Genomic DNA, 24872 nt, shown 5'->3' with positions numbered 1-24872 from the left:
GCAACAAAAAAAAGGGTTAGAATCACTGCATTACAGTATTGAATTAAATGTACAGCTACCACCGATTCGGAATATATATTCTTCCGAGAACCACCGGCAGGACCTTTAATCTTTCGCCGCTTCTGCCCGGATGTTCAAACCGGCGGTAGTTTTAACTCTGACCGTCATTAAACAAGCTAACAAGATTTCAATATTAAACACAACGGACGAGCGCCATTGGATTTTCATGTGTATAATTTGTATTTATAATTCATCTCGTACTTTACGGCGGAGGGACACATCGTGAAGAATGCATGTGTCCGCTCAAACTTAGTTTACTTTACTCAATTATATACGATGTATTCTGCGGTTTCCTATAATTGAATACATGGACATATAAGTCATATATAGACATTTAAATATAAATACATAATGAAGATATTAGTTAACATATTATTATAAGATTGATCTCTGTTAAAATATCGTTCTATAAAAAAAATATTTTCCTTCTATAAAGATGTGGATATATATACTCTTGAAGTAATAACTAATTAGCAATATGGAAACGATACCTATGGGGGAGTTTTTTTTTTATAGAATAGGAAGGCGGACGAGGATATGGGCCATTCGATGGTAAGTGGTCACGAACGCCCATGTCCGTAACGTGATAAAGATTGTGTTGCAACCGGTAATGTTGGGAAAGAAATTGTATGGCGCCATACAAATCGTATGAGTTGTCGATAGCTAGACATGAAATCAAATTAATATGCTTTGTTCAAATTGGCTTTTATAAATACTTGAAACGTCATTTTTTTTCTATAGAATAGGAAGGCGGATGAGCATATGGGCCACCTGATGGTAAGTGGTCACCAACGCCCATAGTCATTTGCATTGTAAGATATGTCAACCATCTCTTACATAGCCAATGCGCCACCAACCTTGGGAACTAAGATTTCATGTCCCTTGTGCCTGTAATTACACTGGCTCACTCACCCTTCAACCTGGAACACAACAATACCAAGTACTGCTGTTTTGCGGTAGAATATCTGATGAGTGGGTGGTACCTACCCAGACGAGCTTGCACAAAGCCCTACCACCAGTAAATTTATCGACCCCCCTTTATAAATATTGTAAACCGAATTAAAAACCACACCATTCAAGTGTATTTCAGATTTGAAATTAGATTATCAAGGAATATATCATTCACAGAACTTGGTTTATTATTGTGTACTCAAATAAAAAACACATTTTTATTTAATTAAATATTAAATTTTGCATAGGGCTCTTAGTTTAGGCACTCGTGTGTGAAGCCACAGTCGCATTATGTCAGTTTGCCTTCCCGGAAGATATAAAAAAAGTCACGCATTTAATGAATAAATAATTATATATCCGATATATGATTAAAACATCATAAATCTTTAAAACATGACGATTGCCACATATTTGAATTAAAGAAAAAAAAACATGATGTCAAGATGACGCCAGCTCGCAAAAAAAAAACGCGCGAAATGCTACTTGACATTTCGTTTTTTTTTATAAAATGATGACTAAACGTTCGTTCTAAACTTCGCACAGATACGATTGGATTTTGTGTTTAAGACCGGCTCTACACTCGCCCGTGAATCGCAGCCGCGAACTTCAGCCGTGGTTTGGGACTAAAAACCGACACCGAAAGAGGCATGCAACGAAGCGCGAATGCGAGGCCACGATTCCTACTCTTGCATGTTACGGCTTGCGCGAGTTTTCGCGCCGCGAATGTAGAGCGGGCATAATAAATAAATTTAAAGTGAAGTAGTCTTCTGCCTTCTATTACAGCACGAGTAGAGCCTTTGGTCTATTATTATCAAAAAATAATAATATAAATATAAAAAAAGTATTTTAAACAATATTGAAAACAGTTTTTAAATTTTGACAAGAAAACCCGCCGAGTTTCTTCCGCCCGTTCTTGTAAGGTAAATAAAGGTAGTTTAACCTTAATAATATTATAAATGCGGACCTCGAAAGTGTGTTTGTTTGTTACGTTTTCACGTCTAAGCTACTTAACCGATCATCATAATTCATGAAATTTTACCTACCACCTGTCATCCCCCTCACAAGTAAAACCGCGGTCGGAGACTGTTATTGAATAAAGAACAATGAAATTAAATTTATTAGCTCTTTGATTTAAACATGGTCGAGTAATAAAGTAATACCTATGTATTGAAACATATGTACAACGCATAACCTTGAAAATCGATAATTTTCTGCTGTTCAGTAAACGTTTCTGTTGAAACTAAAATGGCGTAATCTCCTATGTGTGTTTAGCGTCAATTCAATTTGCATTTATTAACTGACCATACATACCGAAATTTATCAAATAACATAGTTTACATAATTAAATAATATATATTGTTTAAAAAATCTGTGTTTAAAAAACGACTTCAAACAAAATTCAAGCCCATAAAAAAATTATTCTCTATTATTTCACCCTTAGGAGTGGTATTATATTTTTCAAATTAAAATAAGAAAAAAAAAACAGTTTCTAAATCGGTTCATAAATAACGGAGTTCTGAGTTAACAAACCTAAACCATGTCATCTTTTTATAGTCTGTTAAAAAATCTATTCAGCCTAAAGTGAGCACAGTTTAAAATGACAAACGGCGAATTCCATTTTCGAATAACAAAGTCGAACGCAACAAACACTCCTATATAATTTGAATTTAACTAATTTCAACCTTATCGATATCGCATTAGAATACGTTTTAGGCTGTCCGCGACTGTGTTGGTGACGTCAGATTAGCTTCTGCCACTCCCTTCACCTGTTGTACGGCTTAATTAAATAAATTTATGGTTAAACAACAGTTTTTGTTCTATAACATTTTTAATATCTCAATAAATAGAAAGCGAGTCTTATATTCTATACTCGCCGAAGTATTTGAACTTGTCACGTGACGTATTTAACACGCAATATAAGTTTGCCGGCCTGAAGATCGACTCCCCGACGCGTTCGCTTATGTTAAATCATACAAAATGATTATCACTGAACATTACGTAACTATAATAATGCATTGAGGCTGTAAGAAATATTAATCATTCCTTACATCTCCAATGACTATTCTTTGGAACTAAGATGTAAGTAGATATGTAGATATGGCGCTAGTTACTCAGTCAGTAATACTTCAAATAGGAACACAACAATACCAAGTATTGTTATATCTTAGAATAACTAATAAGTGGGTAGTACCTACCCATTGGACTTAATTTTTAATTGGACAAAATCGTATCACCGATTAAAGTGCCTTTGATATACTACCTCTTTTGCTTGAGTTTATTTTTTATGTTCAGCCAGCATCACAATCAAAATCGAAACATAAAAATTAGTATAAATTATATTTGTAACAGTAAGATATTTAAAAGCTGTTAATGTTTACGAAATATTAAAATATGATTATATAAGGTCCTCCAGACCGATTTCGGCCATCTCTTTATTCCACACGACCGGAAAGAGTTCAGGCGCAGGTCCAACGACTTTTTGTGCTTTCCGAGGCACGGGAGTGTACACACTTCCAACTTCCAAACCCCGGGCTGTTACTGAGAATTTTCTTTCAGAAAAACCCGATAACTTTTTATTGACCCGGCCTGGGAATTGGATCCAGGACCTCCGGGTCAGCGGCCTTATATCTAGCCACTAGACCAACGAGGCAGTCAAAAAAATACAATTATTCTTGTTAAGACGTCACAGATACATCTCATAGTTTATTAATAAGTATTGTGATTCGCAGCTGGCTTTCACGAACTGTCAAGGGCGCTTTAAAAATAACGAGTCGACCCCATTTCGTTTTTTCTTAAAATCTCGTAGCTTAAAGGAGTAACGATTGTGTATTTTCATAATAACATCCCAGTTACATTATAAAGTAATGTTCTCGATTTTTAAAAAGAAATGTTGCCAAGGTTGTTTGCGCATTGGTGATATAAGAAATGGTTAATATTTCTACCACCGGTAAATGGGGGACCACTTATCATCAGTTGGAGCTATTTTTTTAATATAGGTTTAATATAGGTTGGTAATATAGGTTGTTTTAATATAGGTTTTTTTTTTTTAATATAGGTTGAAGGACGGGCTACTGCCCGGGGTACTGGCATCTATGGAGACTTGTTCAGACAGATAAAATTATATACTTACTTTCAAATCATTTCTTAATTACTTTTAAACCGTTATTTTTAAAAATTAATTAAAGGTAAAGCTGCCATCAATGCGGACTGCGTAAATGGAGTATATAACTTATAATAATGAGAAAAACCCGCAAGAGTGTCAGTACCCAGTCACACTTTCATACGGTTTATTATAGACACAGTGTATTCATAATAATCTAATATCATAAAGGCTATAGTAACTCTGTCTGTTTGTCCATCTATTACGCTTACGGCTAAGCCAATAAACCGATTTTGATGGGTATGAGGCAAGCTTGAACCCCAAGGTAGAACATAGGGTACTTTGTATGTCAATGCCCCATCCCCAGCACGCGGGCGAAAACTATTAATTTATAATTTTGTACACTGTACGAAAATTTATTATCAACGAATAAAATGTCTTGTCTTGGGTTACGTATTAACTGCTCCGATGGTCTAGACTGCAGATATTGAGCTAAGTTTAAATCCCAGGTCGGAATAATAAAAAGTTAGAGGTTTTCCGTCAAGAAATTCCCAGCAGTAGTCTCGAGTTTTAATGTTGGCAGGGTTGTATATTCCCGTGCCACGGAAAGTTAGTTTAATAATCTTGGCTGGAATTGCTGACCCTCCAGAATATAAGAGTGATATCTCAGGAAAGTGATTCTGTGTTACCGACCACACTTGGGCTACTACTATATCCCCTGCGCAATATATGATATACTTTTTTTAATTATAAGGATTAAGGTATATAGCAACTTCTTTAAATTCGTACTTTTTAGATCAATATAGTACAAACATTGGCCTAATTCCAAATATCTTTTATTATTTTGGCATCCGATTCACTTCTATTTTTGAATAATTTATATTTTTACTTCGTCTAAAACAATAGTATGAACTGCCTTTTTTGACATTAACATAAAAATATAGAGCCAAATTCTATGACATATGTGAATATCATCCTTAATTACTTGGCTCGGCGCTAAGGGAAATATCGTGGGGAAACCTGCATGTGTCGAATGATATTCTACCACTTGTGTATTTAACAAACCGCATTGGAGCAACTTTGTCAAATAAGCACCAAACATTCTTCTCAAGAGAGGAAGCCTTTGTCAAACTATGGTACAATTACAGTCCGCGGTCACAGTCTCGACTTTAGGTACTATTCATATATATTTCATAGAAAATATAACATTTAATTTATATAAAATTTTTATATAATAGGTACCCTATCTCCTTTTCTGTACACCTGACAACATGTATACAACATGTTATATTATTGAGTTGTGTAGACATTCAAGCATAACAAAGAAACAAACTCACCTCTGCATTTATAATATTAGTTACAATTTAAATTGAAAACCATTGTTCAACGATGATAATCTTATCTGTCAAAATGATAAAGCAATGCAACAAAATATTTACTAGTTTAAGTTAAACTTAATATTTTTTTTTAGTTTAGTTACACCAAACAGTTATACATATTCTATTATATAGAAGCAGCATCCCTGACATGACATTGCATCTTGGCACACAACTATTGGCAGACGTTAGGACATCGGACATAAACTATTGAATTCGCCTTAAGATAACTTGTATTTGTTGAACCCAATTCGATTAGTTCATTAATAGATAGATAAGTTTTTTTATACTTAGATAAGGAAAAATAACTAAACATAATTGATTATCATATCAGTTTGGCTATTCGGTGATAACAAACACGATATGTCAGATATGTCAGATATACGAAATTGACCATAATAATTATAACATTTCAAGGATACAAGCATCAAAATAGTATATCAGCAAAAATCGTTTGACATCATTTCACGGATAAATTAAGTGATTTCTTACAGTACTACTGTTATAAGATGCTGATAAGTTATGACACAACAAAATGATTGTGTTCTGCCTTACTGCTTCTTAGCCAAAGGCCTTCATGCGATTCAGTTCATCACGATATCATTCGTTTATCAGAAATATTTGGTAACCAATGGTTGATTTTCAAATATTTCTGGAATTTGGATCTAACATTTAAAAAAAACACATATTGTAAAGTAAATACGTGACTGTGCCAGCGTGAACTCCATTCCCAGAAAGATCTTTGATAACAAACGATGCAAAATGTCAACATTCTTAGACGTACCTTCATTTTAAGCTCGTGGCATTGGCCTTTAGTTTAAAGAAAACATTTTTATTTTTAGCATAAAGCTGAAAAAAAAATAACGAAAATAGGCAACGTTTGTGTTGTTAATTCAGGTTAGAAATAAAAAAACTTGTAATTTAAATAACCTTTTGCTGTAAACAAACGTCAAGAATCGTGTTTGCGATTCAGGCGGTAAAGATCAAAGATATTTGAAGGGTTATGAATATTGTTCTGTGTACGCTTGCTCAGAACATTTTAGTAAAAATAAGTCGTTGAAGATAAAAGAAAAACAAAATTGTTACCTTTGGGAAATAACAATTTCTGGCACAGAAATTACCAAAGCCAAAAGTGGTATTCGCAATCCGCGTAATGACCACAATGACAATTTTTTTCTAGACAGTTTGAAATGTAGGATAAACCACGTTCTACTAAATTAACCACATTCTACGCAATGAAAATAAAAAATCCGCCATTATTTTTTAAACGAAATTTTAGGAAAGTAGGCGAGCAAGTTGTCTCTTACTCCGTGAACTATGAGATCTATGCCATATCTTGTGTCTGTCATTACACTTGGTCACTCACCCCTCAAACCGGAACACACCAATATAAAGTGTTATCGTTTGACGAAAGAATATATATCTGTAAGAATATATAACTAGCCAAAGGAAAGACAGTTCAATACATATTTTTCAATATTTGTAAGTCGATTTTTCGTTTTCTATTTCTATTGGTGAGTTGTTCTAATAAATTCCTTTTTAGGCCCTTATTCTAGCCGTACCGTAACCGTACCGTAACAGCCTGTGAATGTCCCACTGCTGGGCTAAAGGCCTCCGCACCTCTTTTTGAGGAGAAGGTTTGGAGCTTATTCCACCACGCTGCTCCAATGCGGGTTGGTGGAATACACATGTGGCAGAATTTCAGTGAAATTAGACACATGCAGGTTTCCTCACGATGTTTTCCTTCACCGTCAAGCACGAGATGAATTATAATCACAAATTAAGTACATGAAAATTCAGCCGTACCCTAAGTCAAAATTTAAAAAAAAAATCAAAATCCTTTCTTTAACATAGACGACAACACATTGCTTACACTTCCTTATAGATTTTCAAATTAGAAACTACCACCGGTTCGGAAAAAGATAACTTATAATAAAAAAGAGTAACTTTTGAGTTTCTTGCCGGTTCCTCTGAGTGGTAGCTACTTATAGCGGTGGCTGTATATTTTTAATCTTGTAAAATGGTGGTAGAGCATTGTGCAAGCTCGTTTGGGTGGGTACAACCCACTTATCAGATATTCTACCGCAAAACAGCAGTACTTGGTATTGTTGTGTTCCAGGTTGAAGGGTGAGTGAGCCAGTGTAATTACAGGCACAAGGGACATAACATCTTAGTTCACAAAGTTGGTAGCGCATTGATGTAAGCGATGGTTAACATTTCTTACAATGCAAATGACTATGGGCGTTGGTGACCACTTACCATCAGGTGGCCCATATGCTCATCCGCCTTCCTATTCTATAGAAAAAAATGACGTTTCAAGTATTTATAAAAGCCAATTTGAACAAAGCATATTAATTTGATTTCATGTCTAGCTATCGACAACTCATACGATTTGTATGGCGCCATACAATTTCTTTCCCAACATTACCGGTTGCAACACAATCTTTATCACGTTACGGACAAATTTACATGCGGACCATGGTTGAATTGACAATAGATTTCATTAACAACACATTTTGAACTCTATCCGCTTAGACTTACGATTCTATTTTGTATACATTTCGAAATTACGACGACATAAATATTCAAAAACTGTAAGCTCATGCATTCAGTTCCCAGGTATAGAGAATTCTGGTTTCTTGGAGCATATACATATATAGATACATTTTTAATAGATTTTATATTGAGGCAATGACTTCACGTTAGTATTCCTAGTTTCAAATTTCGAAGCAGAAATTTATAGTCCGTTCTAGAGATTTTAAGATGAGCATCAGCGACAAAATAATTAATATACTGTAGCAACATTGTAACCATTTAATTATTTTATTTTAAAAAGTTTAACTGTCACTGTTAACAGTTAAACTTTTTAAAATAAAATATAAACTACACGCTTAACTTCAATACATATTTAGACGTCGCACTTCCAAATTACAAGAAATGTAAATATTCTAGAAATAACCAGATCAATTTTTTATTTCAAAACACGATCTGTTTTATTTATTTTTTATAAATCAACCCTTAACATTAGTTAAAAAAAAAGAAAAAAAAAGAGTAAAAAGGTTATACTAAAAAAAAAGAAATGTGCATTTCAAATTAAAATTAGAATGTGTTAAAAATTATAAGAACAATACCAGTTGACTCATTAGAGAGCAATGCCCTCGACTCCCGCGCACAATATGGCGGTATGGGGTAGGGTTACCATTTAATTGTTAAAAATTACTGTTTACAAAAGAAAAATAACGACGAATGAAATGAAATGGACTCATATTTTTTATACTTACTTCATGACATAGCAAAGACGTATGAGGAAAATGCAATACATGTTTTTTTTTATATTTATAAGATCATCTAGAACTAAATTAAATTCAATATTGTGCTAATTTATTATTAGCAATTCTAATAAATTTACAACTATAAAAAATATATAAGTTATATAACTAATAATAAAAAAAAAACATAAAGTATCAATTCACGATCACCCTACCAAAGGACAACTTCCGGCAGATATAATTGTTTATCCCATGATAAAAACTACTTACAATATTTATAGTCTGTTGTTACAAGAGGAAGATTTAATTAAAACACAGTTTGTATTAATAAATATGATTGATGACGGAAGTATGTCACATGTCCTAGACACCGCCTACTTTACTGTTTAATGCGCACAATGTTTATATTATTCGATATTTAAATGTTATTTTTCTTAATCGTAGTCCATGACTTAGGCCAATATCAAACTGACGTGAAGATTTTTGTAACATATTTAAATTAAAAGACCTTATTTAAATTGATATATTGCACTTCATTATACAACATTATAACCAATAATATTATTTTAATTACGACAACTTATATAATACAAAAAAATCATCCAACTTGTTAATGTAGGTTACGATATGATATCACAAAATATTTTTAGGTTTATACTCATACATAAGACTAACCACACACACAACGACATATTATGTGGCTGTACGAAATAAGACTTCCAGTTTTCTTCAAAATAAAATTAAAAAATTAAAAGACAAATTTAAAAAGAGTAAATAAGGATCTAACTAGTATCTACTAAATAGTCCAAATAGAGACTTAGCTATTAACACTGCATTGTAAGTCGTAGCACTTCACAGAAATAATTGTTTATTGCCTTAGTGAGTCATAGATTCATATTGTTTTCTAAATCTAGACTTTGATTTCATGCTTTGCAAACAATAGCACCATCTCTATTCAAAACGAAATTTACATTTACATAAAAAGAACAACTCATTTTATTAACAAATAAGTAAAATAGTTTCCTATCATTTGAATATCAATATTAGAAAATGGAATTTGAAAACGATTTTAAATGAAATGATATTCTTCATTTAAATTCATAGTATTATACTAAAATGGATTCAATAAAACAAATTATTTAAGAATACAATTTCTAAATATTTTTTAATCATTTTTGTTTTTGGAACACAAATAATTTAAAAAAAAAATACTAGAAAGTGTAACAGATCGGACACGACATGTAACAAGATTTGAAAGTTTATTTCTGTACAATCTTTCAGATCGATTTCCTTGTAAATATAAAATTACAGTTATCCGACTAAATAAAAACTTTTTACGCCAAGACTAGGCACGATGAAAATAAAATATAAAAAAAATTATGAATCAGCGATCGCCGAATCGCGGCAGACGGCTATTGTTACCTTTTTTCCCGCGAAAGTTTGACAGGTGATTCACGTTCGGAATTTGTACTTGATCTGAATTTTGATACCAAACAGGTCACATGGTTTTGATATCAACCATTGTATTCATGAATTAATATATATGTTATGAATGAATTATGCATTTCATCTATTACTGCGTAATATAGAAAACAAGAAAATTATGTCAGTAAAACTTAATAATAAACCGCATAAGTATAAAGTTTAAACGATTTTTTTATACGAATTGAGGCGAAGGTGCCATTGAATTGGTCATTGCCGCTAGATACAGTACCAATATATTTCGTTTACTTATCTTTAATAGGAAAATACTTAACAGGACAAATATATTTATTATAACAACGAAAATTAACTCAAAAACAACTAAATATTTTTATTTTTCTATTGCATTTCTTTCCATATTTTTATGGGTTCCTTAATTATAAATTATTTAAAAACAATTAATGTCAATGTTTCACATCGGCGAGAATCCCGTGACGGGCATTTTTATTAATACCGGGTTTTAAACTTGATTGATGAATTTATTGCACACTTAAATCTGTATATATATTCGTTATAGCTAATTCAGGCAAATAATAATCGTTGCTGAAACACACGCTTATAAATCAATCCAGGGGACTTCCTTGTTAGCTACAATTAAATATATCCATTTATATTTAACGGTATTGTAAACGACCTCTTCGCTATCGACGATTTGTCGTAAAGTGTAAAAGTTATCCGCACATAATCATAATATGAATTAAATAAATAAATAGTTTATTTATGTAAAACGTCATTTGGCGTGATGATGAGCATGTCAAGGTGGAATTTATATGCAGCATTATACGTAATGTTTGAGTAAAAATTATGAATACGGTAATCGAACAAGTTTTTTCAAGCAAGCTTTTATTAATTATATTCATATTTATATGATATGGAATAAATCTTTTCACTTAAAGTCATAAGTGAAATGAAGGTATTATGTATAATCAATGCATAAATGAACATCTCACGTTCTCAAACTTTAACAGTTAATCGTAATAGATGAATGCCTTATTTACACGATTAAGTAATTAACTCGAAAACATAAAACGTCTAATTACTTAAAATCATATATATTTGTTTCATGACCTGCTTCTTATGTCTACAATAATAATTTCCACGCAACCGATTTGGCTCAAACCTTGCACACACGTTTGGTACCAGTTACAAAACAGTATACTAACCAAATATTTCCTTTAACATTTATTTATAAAAAAAATCAAAGTACTGACACACATACAAGCATCATCATCATGCAAGCACATTAAAATAATAAAAGAAATTAATGATAAGAATGTAACGATTCTAGGTATTGATAATAGTTACAAATTATAATACAAATATACGGTAGCAATGCCCTACATAATAAGTTAAGTAAAAAATAACATCACGAAGATTTCAAAGTATATAACCTTGATAGTTACAAATAATAATATAATATCCTGGGACATTTTTCACACACGGCCATCTGATCCCAAATTAAGCTTGTGCTATGGAAACCAGACAACTGATGTACTACATATACTACTTTCCTTTGGTAAATACATACTTATATAGAAAAATGTTGCATACTTTTTTTTTTTTATAGAATAGGAAGGCGGACGAGCATATGGGCCACCTGATGGTAAGTGGTCACCAACGCTTTTAGACATTGGCATTGTAAGAAATATCAACCATCGCTTACATATCCAATGCGCCACCAACCTTGGGAACTAAGATTTTATGTCCCTTGTGCCTGTAATTACACTGGCTCACTCACCCTTCAAACCGGAACACAACAATACCAAGTAATGCTGTTTTGCGGTAGAATATCTGATGAGTGGGTGGTACCTACCCAGACGAGCTTGCACAAAGCCCTACCACCAGTGAATTAATACTGTAATATTAATTCATTATAATCGATGTGATACCACTTACTGATATGATAACACCATTGTTTCGCACGCGGAAGTGTCAAGGTCGAAACCTTTGAATAAAAAGTTAGAATTTACCCTCCAATTACGATTAACACGTAACATTATACAATTCCTATACTTCGAACTACACTACTAGAGATTTATTAAATTTATTACGTGTTACTTTTGCTTGCTTTGTGTAGGGGGGTGTCAAGTATCGTTTGTCCTTTTATTTATTTATTTGGATCTCCAATAGTTATAAATAACACACATTCAAAATACTTTTTAAATTAACATAAAACTAAGTATGCACAACCGATTACAGGAGAACACAACATTCCCAAATACAATTACAAAATATACAAATCGAAGATAAAATAAAAACAGAAAATAGAAATATTTAAACAAAAAACAAAAACAAAAACAGAAACAAAAGGTAATAACTAAATAAATTTTTTAAACAAATAGTTTCATGACAATCGGCTGAGTTGTTAAGACGGGAAAGCATAACAAGCAGACATACAAACAAATTTACTTTCGCATTAGACAGGATTATGGTTATCGTTCACTTAGTACAACTATTACTGATTGCTCGATATTGTAGGGTTAACGATACGACGATATTGTAGAGTTAACGATACGACGATATTGTAGGGTTAACGATACGACGATATTGTAGGGTTAACGATACTACGATATTGTAGGGTTAACGATACGACGATATTGTAGGGTTAACGATACGACGATATTGTAGGGTTAACGATACGACGATATTGTAGGGTTAACGATACGACGATATTGTAGGGTTAACGATACGACGATATTGTAGGGTTAACGATACGACGATATTGTAGGGTTAACGATACGACGATATTGTAGGGTTAACGATACGACGATATTGTAGGGTTAACGATACGACGATATTGTAGGGTTAACGATACGACGATATTGTAGGGTTAACGATACGACGATATTGTAGGGTTAACGATACGACGATATTGTAGGGTTAACGATACGACGATATTGTAGGGTTAACGATACGACGATATTGTAGGGTTAACGATACGACGATATTGTAGAGTTAACGATACGACGATATTGTAGAGTTAACGATACGACGATATTGTAGAGTTAACGATACGACGATATTGTAGAGTTAACGATACGACGATATTGTAGGGTTAACGATACGACGATATTGTAGGGTTAACGATATGACGATATTGTAGGGTTAACGATACGACGATATTGTGGGTTAACGATACGCCGATATTGTAGGGTTAACGATACGACGATATTGTAGGGTTAACGATACGACGATATTGTGGGTTAACGATACGACGATATTGTAGGGTTAACGGATGAAGTGACGTCATAACGTAATAAATTATTTATTCCATTATCTTTTCAATATATTTACTTATTTACTTAATCTATATACTATTACATTTTGCGAATGATAAGATATAATGGTCATAACTGTGTGTTTGTTTAGTACTGCTCGACCCAGTATCATGTCGTATTTGTCATCCGAAGAACATTAGCGATAGTAAACAGTGTTTTCTCCCTTTTTGTCATTATTGATTTGACATTCGAAAGAAGAAGACACAGCATCGTTTAACTAATCACTCTCAGAACAATGTGCTCGTGGCCGTTATTATTTCATTACTTTTATTTAATCGTTGTCATTACCTTAATAATTATTTTAACCGATCTCGTATAAACCAAAATAAAACTCCCATTTTCAATTTGTTTACATTCTTATATTTATGTACGATGTACATATCTTCGACGATTGAGAATCGATTTTGATTATTTACTTTTCAATCCATTTACAATTGCTAAATTTTAAGAACACTACGATTTTAATAATTTCGTAGTCCAATTCCATTTACTATTGTATCGTTACAATTTTTATTCCTTTAAATGTACTAGCTGACCCGTGCCCACTTCGTTGGGCGCTAAACATTTTTACTTGTGATGAAATTATGATTATAGTTCGGTTAGTACTGATTGCTATGATTTATTTCCTGACAAAAGTCGCGTTGAACAAAACATCCGACTACCACGAAAAAGTCTTTCCATTTTTCGGGTCAATATATAGCAAATGACACTCACAAATGATGTGGCTTTCTATTGATAAAAGAATTTTCAAAATCGATTTAGTAGATCGAGAGATTACACCTTACAACCTCACAAACTTTACCTCTTTATAATATTAATATAAATGAGTATTATATAACATTATTAGTTCTAGTAATTCAGTCATTACTAATTCAGGCTTCCAATGTGCACCAGCTTTGATATGAACTAATTTCTTTCCCTTCTCTATCACAGAACATATATTGTAATAATATTGTAATAATAAGCGTAAAAAATGTTGTTTTTAAATAAAGAATTAAGCGATCGTGTGATATAAACGGGCTTTATGATTCGATATTTGATCGAGCGATATAAACGAACATTGAACAAAATACTAGATTCAACAGTCAGAGGTATCTAAAATTAACGCATATATTATTCGCACCAACCTTATTACAACGTTATAAGGTTCATTATAGCGCAGTTTCGCTGAAAACGATTTCCCGATTCTATTCTTATTCGTAACAATGTTGAAAATAGATTACATACAAGTATATATGGTTAGAAAATATATAAAGCATACAGCTTTACTCAAAGGCTCAAAGCTCAAACGGCCAGGAACGTACTATACAATCATCAGACATTCTAAAGACAGTTAGTAATTTTTCATATCGCTAGATCACTGTTTTTTTTTATTGTATAGGTAAGCAGACGAGCGTATGAGCCACCTGATGGTAAGTGGTCACCAACGCCCATAGACATTGTAAGAAATGTTAACCATCGCTTACATCGCCAATGCGCCATTAACCTTGGGAACTAAGATGTTATGTCCCTTGTGAATGATTTGTATTCATACAAATTAAATACATGTATATAACATATGTTTATAATTTATTTCATACATTTAGAAAACCTGCATGTGTCAGATAAAATGATGCATCAACAAAACCTGGAAACGCATGCTAAAACCAGCTCTTCATCTACATTGCCCAACGGTGGGACTTTTACCTCAGATTCGGAATGTACATTATAACGAGAAAGCCTGTAGATATGAATACAAATAAATGATATGACATAATACGTGTAAATATTAAAGTAATGTATGTCAAGTGAAAACGTTAAGGTCACATACCATTACAATTACGGAGCAGACAAACGGTCGTCCAAAGCGACCATAAAAAAATATAGAGACAATCGAAAAGATACCACTCTTTTCGAAGTATGAAGAAAGATATAAGGGGCTGATTATAATAATAATAATAATATCCTGGGACATTATTCACACACGGCCATCTGATCCCAAACTAAGCAGAGCTTGTGCTATGGAAACCAGACAACTGATATACTACATATACTACTTTTCTTTTGTAAAAACATACTTATATGGATAATTAGACCCAGACTCAGAACAAACAGACATATTCATGCACACAAATGTCTGTCCTGGGTGGGAATCGAACCTACAATCTTCGGCGTGAAAGGCGTCTACCAACCACGCCAATAATAAAAAAATTCATACCAAAAATTCATCAAAATCGATTCAGATTTTTAGCTCTACACGTGAAATCTAACAAAGTAACTACAAACAGAGTTACTTTCGCATTTATAATAAAAAAAAATTCCTTTTTTTATAGAATAGGAAGGCGGACGAGCATATGGGCCACCTGGTGGTAAGTGGTCACCAACGCCCATTGACGTTGGCATTGTAAGAAATGTTAACCATCGCTTATATCGCCAATGCGCCATCAACCTTGGGAACTAAGATGTTATGTCGCTTGTGCCTGTAATTACACTAGCTCACTCACCCTTCAAACCGGAACACAACAATACCAAGTACTGCTGTTTTGCGGTAGAATATCTGATGAGTGGGTGGTACCTACCCAAACGAGCTTGCACAACTCCCTACCACCAGTGAAAAGCTAGTATAGCTAAATAACCGGTATCTCCAACAAATTTCAAAACCACTTCGAAATATTCGCAGAAGCCATAACATAATGACTTACAATACAGCGGAAATTGCTATTGCAATTCTGAGAAGCTACGAATCGCACGCGTTCGTCGTGACCATAGCATTTATGTAGATTCACCTTTAAGCACGAGATGAATTTTGCAATGCGTTGCTTCATTACAAATGTTTACATTAGTCAGTTGGTTTTAGAAATAAACTTATTATCCGAATACTTATATCTTTATACTTTTACCTGATGGTAGGGCTGTGCAGGATCTGGGAGGCTACTATTATTGCGTTACGGTTCGAAGGGTGAGTGAGCCAGTGTAACTACAGGCACAAGGGACATAACATCTCAGTTCCCAAGTTTGGTGGCGCATTGGCGATGTATGGAATGGTTATTATTTCTTACATCGCCAATATCTATGGGCGATTCTGACCACTTTCCATCAGGTGTCCATTTGCTCGTCCACCTACCTATTACATTAAAAAAATCTTTATATAAATAGACAAAGACATATCGCTTTGTCAATCGATTTTATTTATTTAAACGCTTTTTATTTTATGGGCTAGTGGTTAGATCGCGTGAATCTTAATCGATGATCGTGGGTTCAAGCCCGGGCAAGCACCACTGAATTTTTTAAGTGCTTAATTTAATTTGTGTTTATAATTCATCTCGTGCTTGACGGTGAAGGAAAACATCGTGAGGAAATCTGCATGTGTCTAATTTCATTGAAATTATGCCACATGTGTTTTCTACCAACCCGCATTGGAGCAGAGTGGTGGAATAAGCTTCAAAGCTTCTCCTCAAAAGGGAGAGGAGGCCTTAGCCCAGCAGTGGGACATTAACAGGCTGTTACTGTACTATTACTCTATTTAAGGGATATAAACATTAAAACAGTATATTTTTAAGGATTTGTGTCCCAAACTAAATTTCGCGCTTGTAGTTTTTAATAAAATTCCGCAATCTATACTTGAGCTGCCACTAAGCAGGCTTCAATTAGTTAAAAATAATCTTATTAGTAAAGCCTATTACTGTTTCTGAATATATATCTGACAAAAATGGATGGATTTAATGATTGCCGAGTAACATGTGTGTAATATATACAATTTTGAATAATATCCCGGGACATTTTTCACACACGGCCATCTGATCCCAAATTAAGCTTGTACAGAGCTTGTACTGTGGAAACCAGACAACTGATATACATATACTACTTTTCTTTTGTAAATACATACTTATATAGATAATTACACCCAGACTCAAGACAAACAGACACGTTCATGCACACAAATGTCTGTCCTGGGTGGGAATCGAACACAACCTTCGGCGTGAAAGGCAAGTTTTTACCAACCACGCCAACCGGCTCAAATAATTTCTTTAAAAAAAAAGTAACTAATGAATTCTTTGCCGGTTCATCTCAGTAGAATGCACATCCCGAACCGTTGGTAGCACGACTATATATTTTGATTAGATTTGAGTATAAAATTAAAAAATAACATCAGAATGAAATATAATAATTGAAATCGTTGTTAGATTATCTATCTATTATTTATCGCTAAGATATGAAACATATGAAAATCATAACATTTATAAAACTTTTCGAGAAACTAAAATATATATTGGAAACATAATTATTCATAATTATAGACTACTAGTTTGCAGTTGATTAGATTTAAAAAGCAGCCTATGTTCTTCCTCGTGGTTTAAGCATCATACTAAACTTCATCAAAATCGGTTAAGCGGTTTAGCCGTGAAAGCGGAACAGACGGAGTTACTTTCGCATTCATTATATTGGTATAGATAAACATAGCTGATCTTTAAAATAAAATCATAATTTAAATGAAACAGAGCGAAAAAATTAATATTAGGTAATATCAAATAGAGATTATGTATTTTGCATTAGACACATGGTAAATGTGAAATTTTCGCGTTCCAGTCTTTTGCATACGCTTGCATAATTATACGAAGACATTATTAGCTTTAGATGGGAAAAACGGGCTCTTGCAGTTCTAAATCGTAATTTTTTAGGATTACTTTAAATATAAGGCTTTAGTTAATCTAAGTAATATGTTATAATATGCTGAATGCTAAAAGTAACAAACGATATTTTAATTAACTTCAATATTTATAAATTTAACGATAAGTTAATATACATTCAAAGCTCATAAAAAGCCATACATACATACAAAAAGACATAAAGTCGTAATAAAAATGTCGGAAAAGATTGTTAACTTTTATTAGTTTCAAAATATCTTCAAATAGTTTTACGATCGTTTTTAAATCATAACGCCATTTATAATTAGATTGTTAAATTATATTTTAGTAAAACCGGCTTAGAACAAAGAAAGTTATATGTTTACCTCGTTTGAATAGAATTACGTAGGTGTTTTTTTTTTACTTTAAAAATGATTTTATTATAAATTATTCTTAAAAGACTTCTTTTTTCACAATTTCAATACGATAAATCCAAAATAATTTGAATATTCTTCAATGTTCTTGATACTTCACTAGAATCCACAGATAACAAATATATGCAAAGTGTAGATAAAATATAACTCCGCGCAGACATTACCATAGATAGTAACTACCAAAGATGGTTAGGCTGAGCATGATCTATGAATCATTTCAGTGGTATTCAGGATAAACAAAACAATATCTACATACGTTATTTGTATGTTAATTGAGTCTTTGTTCTCAATGACATCTGGAAGCTGGACCGGTAGCCCGACTGATTTGAAAACTATATAGTTATCTGTGCTATTTTGATACTGAAGATTTAAATTGTTTATTTAAAGTAGCTAATCTGTTTTTGATAGTTTTTTCGTTAGGATACTAGCCAACTGCGCAAGACATACCAGTACTTACGACTTTACATGCTTTACGAGGCACAGAAGTGTGTACACTTCCAACATCCAAACTCCGGCTGCTTTGAACCCAGTACCTCGTTATCTGCGGTCTTATATCTAGGAGCAGGCAGAGGCAGTGGTAACGAATTGAAAACTACCTAAAATCTCACACCTGTTAGTAATGTTTGGACCAAATCTTGCTATGGAATTTTATTCAACTAATTTTTTAACTGGTAACAATTCAATCGAATAAAATTGTTTAACTTTGTTGAACCATCTTGAACACGCAAAAACTCTTTTTTTTCTATTTATTAACATATGGCGAACGTAAAATTTTATACCGCCACTTTTGATCAATGAAGCGCACTCAAGATACGATCTTGTAATGAATATTATAACAGGATGTACGTTCAAGTTAAGGCTTCTATAATTCACGGTAAACAGACTGGCAGTTCGCCTCTGCCCAAAAATATTAATATTTGAAGAACTATAAACAATTTTAAATATGTCTTTTACAATAGCAGTGCTGTTCTAATCTTACTTCGTGATAAGACAGTGCAAGCCCGTTTGGGTAAGTACAACCCTCTCATCAGATATTCTACCGGTAAATAGCAATACTTAGGTATTGTTCTTTTGCGGTTTGATAGATGACTGAGGCAGTGTAACTATATGCACGAGGGACATAACATCTTAGTTCCCTAGGTTGGTGGTGCATTGACAATGTAAGGAATAGTTGATATTAATTACCAGTGGGTGGTCGCCTACTAATTATATAGATATATACATTTGATAGTATAGTTAGGCGGACGAGCAAATGGGCCACCTAATGGTTATTGGTCACAAACGCATAGACATCGGCATTGAAAGAAATGTTAACCATCGCTTACATCACCAATGCGCCACCAACCTTGGGAACTAAGATGTTATGCCCTTTGTGCCTGTAATTACACTGGCTATCCAAACGAGCTTGCACAAAGCCCTACCACCAGTAAATATATATAAAAAACAACACTTTCTGACATCACACAAACGTGTTCTAGTGTATGGTTTAAGTTCATCGTTCAAATATTTCCTTCTTGTGCTTTTAATTACTAACTAATAATAAATACAAACATTTCTATAACATACATTTAATTAAAAATAATATTAAAAAAATACAATAATGTCTAATCTCCGTGTATAGGTATAAATAATGTAAACATACGCATGCCTCGGTCTTGAAAGTCCTATAGACAGAATAAAAGATTATTAACTTGTAAATTGATTGGCAAAATCTTAATCGAAATTCACGGGTTCGAATCCTGAAAGCATCACTGATGAACTACATCTTACGGTCAGTAAATGTCCACACCGCTGGGCTAAAGGACTCCTATATTCTTTCCTTTTTTGTGGAGAAGCTTTGGAGCTTATTCCACCACTCTGCTCCAATGCGGGTTTGGTGGAATACACATGTGGCAGAATTTCAGAGAAATTAGACACATGCAGGTTTCCTCACGATGTTTTCCTTCGCCGTCAAGCACAAAATGAATTATAAATACAAATTAAGCACAAGAAAATTGAGTGGTGCTTGCCCGAGTTTGAACCTAATATCATCGGTTAAGATTCACGCGTTCTAACCACTGGGCCATCTCGGGCCAGAAGGAAGGAGGAGATCTTAGCTCAGCAATGATATATTTATAATTATCTATGACTCAAACTAGTCTGACCAGTTACAGACGTCATCAATATAAACATAACATTCACATATCATGTAAATAAATCTCATGCGGGATATGAGTATCTAATTGTATATAACTTATCAAATGGGTCATATTTTACAATGCATACAATTTTAAACTATATACGAATACATACAATATATACATGATATAACAAGCAATTTTGTTCTATCATTTTTACATATATCAAAACGAAGCTACAACTGATATTTAATATATAGCCTACCGTTGCTAACAAGAAACTCAAAAGTTTTTATATGAATACCAGTAATACATGAGCACATATTAATCAATTATATTAATTAAAATTAATTAACGATATTCATGTTTCTCGAAGCGTAATACTAACTCAAGTGGGTCTCAGAAAAAAATGGTAACAACTAAGAAAAAACTAAAATTCATTTACGTAATATAATTATAATTGAAATAATAGTGAGCCAGTGTAATTACAAATATAAGAGATAAAATATATTTCAATATAATCTATATACTAATATTATAAATGTAAAAGTCTGCCTGTCTTTCAAGTTTAAACCACTAAACCGGTATTGATAAAATTTGGTATTAACATACTACTTTTTTTTTTAATACCCACTTCTTCTCCCTGACACGCGGACAAAGCCTCGGATCCGAACTATATAAAGTCAAATATATTGTTTCAATATGGATATAACTTTAATAAATTATACAAAGCCTTCTAGGGAGGAAATGAAATCGCGACAATAATCGTCGTCGAAAGTATGTCGACTATACATTCGCTAGACGTTCGACGCATATGTTATATAAATATTGAATTAATTCTCACTCATTAAGTAATATATTATACCGTGTGAAAGAGCCGTGCCCATATGCTCAACTAATTAAAGCATTAAGTTTAACAACCTTGGCCTGGTGAATGTTATATTTCAAACATTGGCAACGCCTTATATATGTCGATCTGGCGTGGAGGCACACTGGCAAAAATTGCTTAGACATAATGATCTGAGGAGCTGAGGCGTTATGTTCACTAATGCTTTCACCCTTCAATGTAAAACTGAATAGGATTTACTGTTTAGCGGTTGAAAAACTTCACATGGACATTTTCAAAAGGGGTTCTCTGTACCCCAGAAACCTCCGAAAAAGGGAGGCTCACATAGGCGAGTCAACCGTCGTTGCGTCACGATAGCGTGTGCAAGCGATTCTCTGACGGCCCCCGAATAGACGGAGTGGGTACCGCTGTTTTTTAGTGGATAGTCCGGCTCTAGTGAGTCTCTATTTCATGTGAAAGAAGCGCGTAATTGTTTTTTCCAGCAAGAGAAAAAATAAAAGGAGATTGATCCCGTTAATTTTAATACAACATCTTATGTTTAAGCCCCGGCGTGCACCACGAATGAAACTTGCATCTATTGTACTAAGCGGTGAGGGAAAGATTCTTGAGGAAACCCACACGAGTCGGATTACATTCAGTCACATGCGTCCACAGCACCACTACCACAATCGAACCACGTGCTAGAACAACCTTGAAACCCTCGACTCAACGAAAAAGGACCTTCCCCATCACGGACAATTACTTCATTTACTATCATTAGTTGGAAAGAGATAGCAATATATATTATATACAGTCCCGTGAGCCGTTAAATTAATTACATTTAGAGAATGTGAACACTAGAAACGACACCACTATCGTGGTTCACTCGTGTATATAAATAAAATCAGTCACGAATAATACATTACATATAGAGAAATACAAATCGAAAATTAAACATGTACCTATTATGTATAATTGTTAGAGGTCTAATAAATTAAGAAACAGTCAGAAAGACCTTGAGAAATATATAGCATGTAAGCTTTCAAAGAGTTTTAACAGGAACAAAACCATAGATAATACAAATCGAAACTATCTTTTGTTCTTTTCAGGCTATCGCTGCTACTTAATAAATAATTATTTAAATATTTTATATATGTAATTCGAATAGGCATTATATACGTTAGAATGGTAGATTATGAAATAATTTTATAACTGCAGTCAGCACGATTATGAACTAAAACCGTATTATAAAGTTAAAATAATTAAAATGTATTTCATAAAGATTTTGATATATAAATAAATATATAATAATATAATGTATAAATACATGTTACATAATGGTTCATAAGGTACATCTAACTAGTTTTATAACGAATGACCATTAAGTATATAAAAATGTTTGAATGTCTTTATATGTATACCCTTATATTTATGATTATGTAGTTATATAATAATAAAAATAAATTTACACTTACTGGTGTCCTGCGGTGTAGGAGTGTACCGACCGGACTCGGTATCTTGGTAGGCGTGCCGTGCGGGCTACGGTCTGAAATTATAAATACATATTAATTTTATAATCAAAACACACATAAAAGGTACTAAGTAAGCATCGACTGTTTATATTTAACTAATATGTAAACGTTAAAAAAAACATTACCTAATACATAGATAAGGCTTAATATAAAATAAACAAATATATACCATGTACGAGTATTAATTGTTGTATAAATTGACTGCCTCATCGGTCTAATGGCTAGTTTTAAGGCAGCAAATCCCGAGGATGACCTTAAGAAGGTGGCGGGTACCGACTGGATGCGGAAGGCGGACGACCGGGAGTTTTGACGCACCTTGGGAGAGGCCTATGTTCAGCAGTGGACTACGAATGGCTGTTGATTGATTGATTTATTGATTGATGGAATTATGGAAGATAGTAAAGGCCCGGAGTCTGGTAGTCACAAAGTACGTAAAGCCGTCGGTCATGCGTTTAAAATGTTTCCGGTCGTGTCCGATTGCCGTCCCATCGGATTATGAGAGTTAGGGAAAAGAGAGTGCACCTGTGTTTGTCCACACTCTTATGATCTATTATATGTCCTGCACAGTTGGCTAACTCTTGAGATTGACCGCCGTGACCGAAATCGGTCAGGAGGATCATCATTTTATGTTGTTAGTATTCGTTTATTTCCATAAAGGAAATATAAAAATATAATTATATGTAGTTAAATGTTTATTTTATTAAAAAATATATATAAACTACAATTTGTTTACAATAAAATTAATTCTGTAACATGACGAATCAAATTTACATAGGTATAAATAAAAAAAAAATAAAAAAAAAGCTTATTTGAGTTAAGTATCACTTATGAGAGCCCACTTGAATAAATCATTTATGTCAATTAAACGAGGTAATAAAAGAAATAGTTTAAATTCTAGTTCATTGTATACAATACCTCGAATAAATGCCATACGTTTGAACTTTGACCAAATATTTGCATGAAACGTGAAATACGCGCTACTTTACGTTTCGCTATTATTTCGCGGTTTAAATTTTTCCGTTTCAGTTATATCTTTTGATAAGTTCTTATTTAACTTCACCTTTCAGTATGTGTGGGTTAAGTCTTGCAACTAAACTTGAAGTTGGTTTAAAACCTATTAATGTGATTTATTAAAATTTTACACAAAATTTTAGTACATTTATGAAAGTATTAAGTAACATCCTGTAAATGACCCACTGTTGGGCTAAGGCCTCCTCTCCTTTTTTAAGGGAAAGGTTTGCTGGATACAGGATACATTTTCATCCACCACGTGCAGGCACAGGTAATTACAGGCACAAGGGATACAACATCTTAGTTCCCAAGGTTGGTGGCGCATTGGTGATTTAAGCGATGGTTAACATTTCTTACTTGCCAATGTCTAGGGGCGTTGGTGGCCACTTACCATCAGGTGGCCCATATGCTCGTCAGCCTTCCTATTCTATAAAAAAAGGTGACCTCACGATGGTTTCCTTCAACGCCGAGCACGAGATGAATTAAGCACATGGAAATTCAGCGATGCATTAAACTTGAGAGCTATAAAATTGATTATGTCGAAACGATACGAAAATTAATTAATTCTTATTTACCTTTGTACATAAGTATTATCGGCCTAGATAACTAAACTCTGAAATAAATATTGTACAATTCAATTCAACCATGGTGGTTTCAACAACCTCCAATTATTATTTAGCAACCGTGATCTATTTTCGCTGTCATTATTAATCTAACTTAGTACTTAATTATTTATAAAACAAATTAATTATATTAGAATTAATCAAATAAATTATTTTTTCTTAAATACGTATTTTCTGCCGAGATGGCCCTGTGGTAAGAACGCGTGAAT

General features: G+C 33.3%; 1 protein-coding gene across 3 annotated transcripts in view; it reads right to left on the bottom strand.

The window, feature by feature from the left end:
• Positions 1-24872, bottom strand: part of LOC126778424 (uncharacterized) — a 60283-nt gene that overhangs the window by 26955 nt on the left and 8456 nt on the right. For all 3 annotated transcript variants that reach the window (XR_007670139.1, XM_050501933.1, XM_050501932.1), the window contains exon 2: positions 22973-23043. Coding sequence is in view for 2 of the 3 variants with exons in the window: in XM_050501933.1 (XP_050357890.1) it covers positions 22973-23043 (71 nt within the window). In the remaining variant the exon portion in view is untranslated. The remainder of the gene's footprint in view (positions 1-22972; positions 23044-24872) is intronic.

The sequence above is a fragment of the Nymphalis io genome, chromosome 26, assembly GCF_905147045.1.
Source record: "Nymphalis io chromosome 26, ilAglIoxx1.1, whole genome shotgun sequence".
Classification (NCBI taxonomy): domain Eukaryota; kingdom Metazoa; phylum Arthropoda; class Insecta; order Lepidoptera; family Nymphalidae; genus Nymphalis; species Nymphalis io.
Note: the sequence above shows the minus strand (reverse complement) of the source record. Positions and strands in the feature narration are given on the sequence as shown.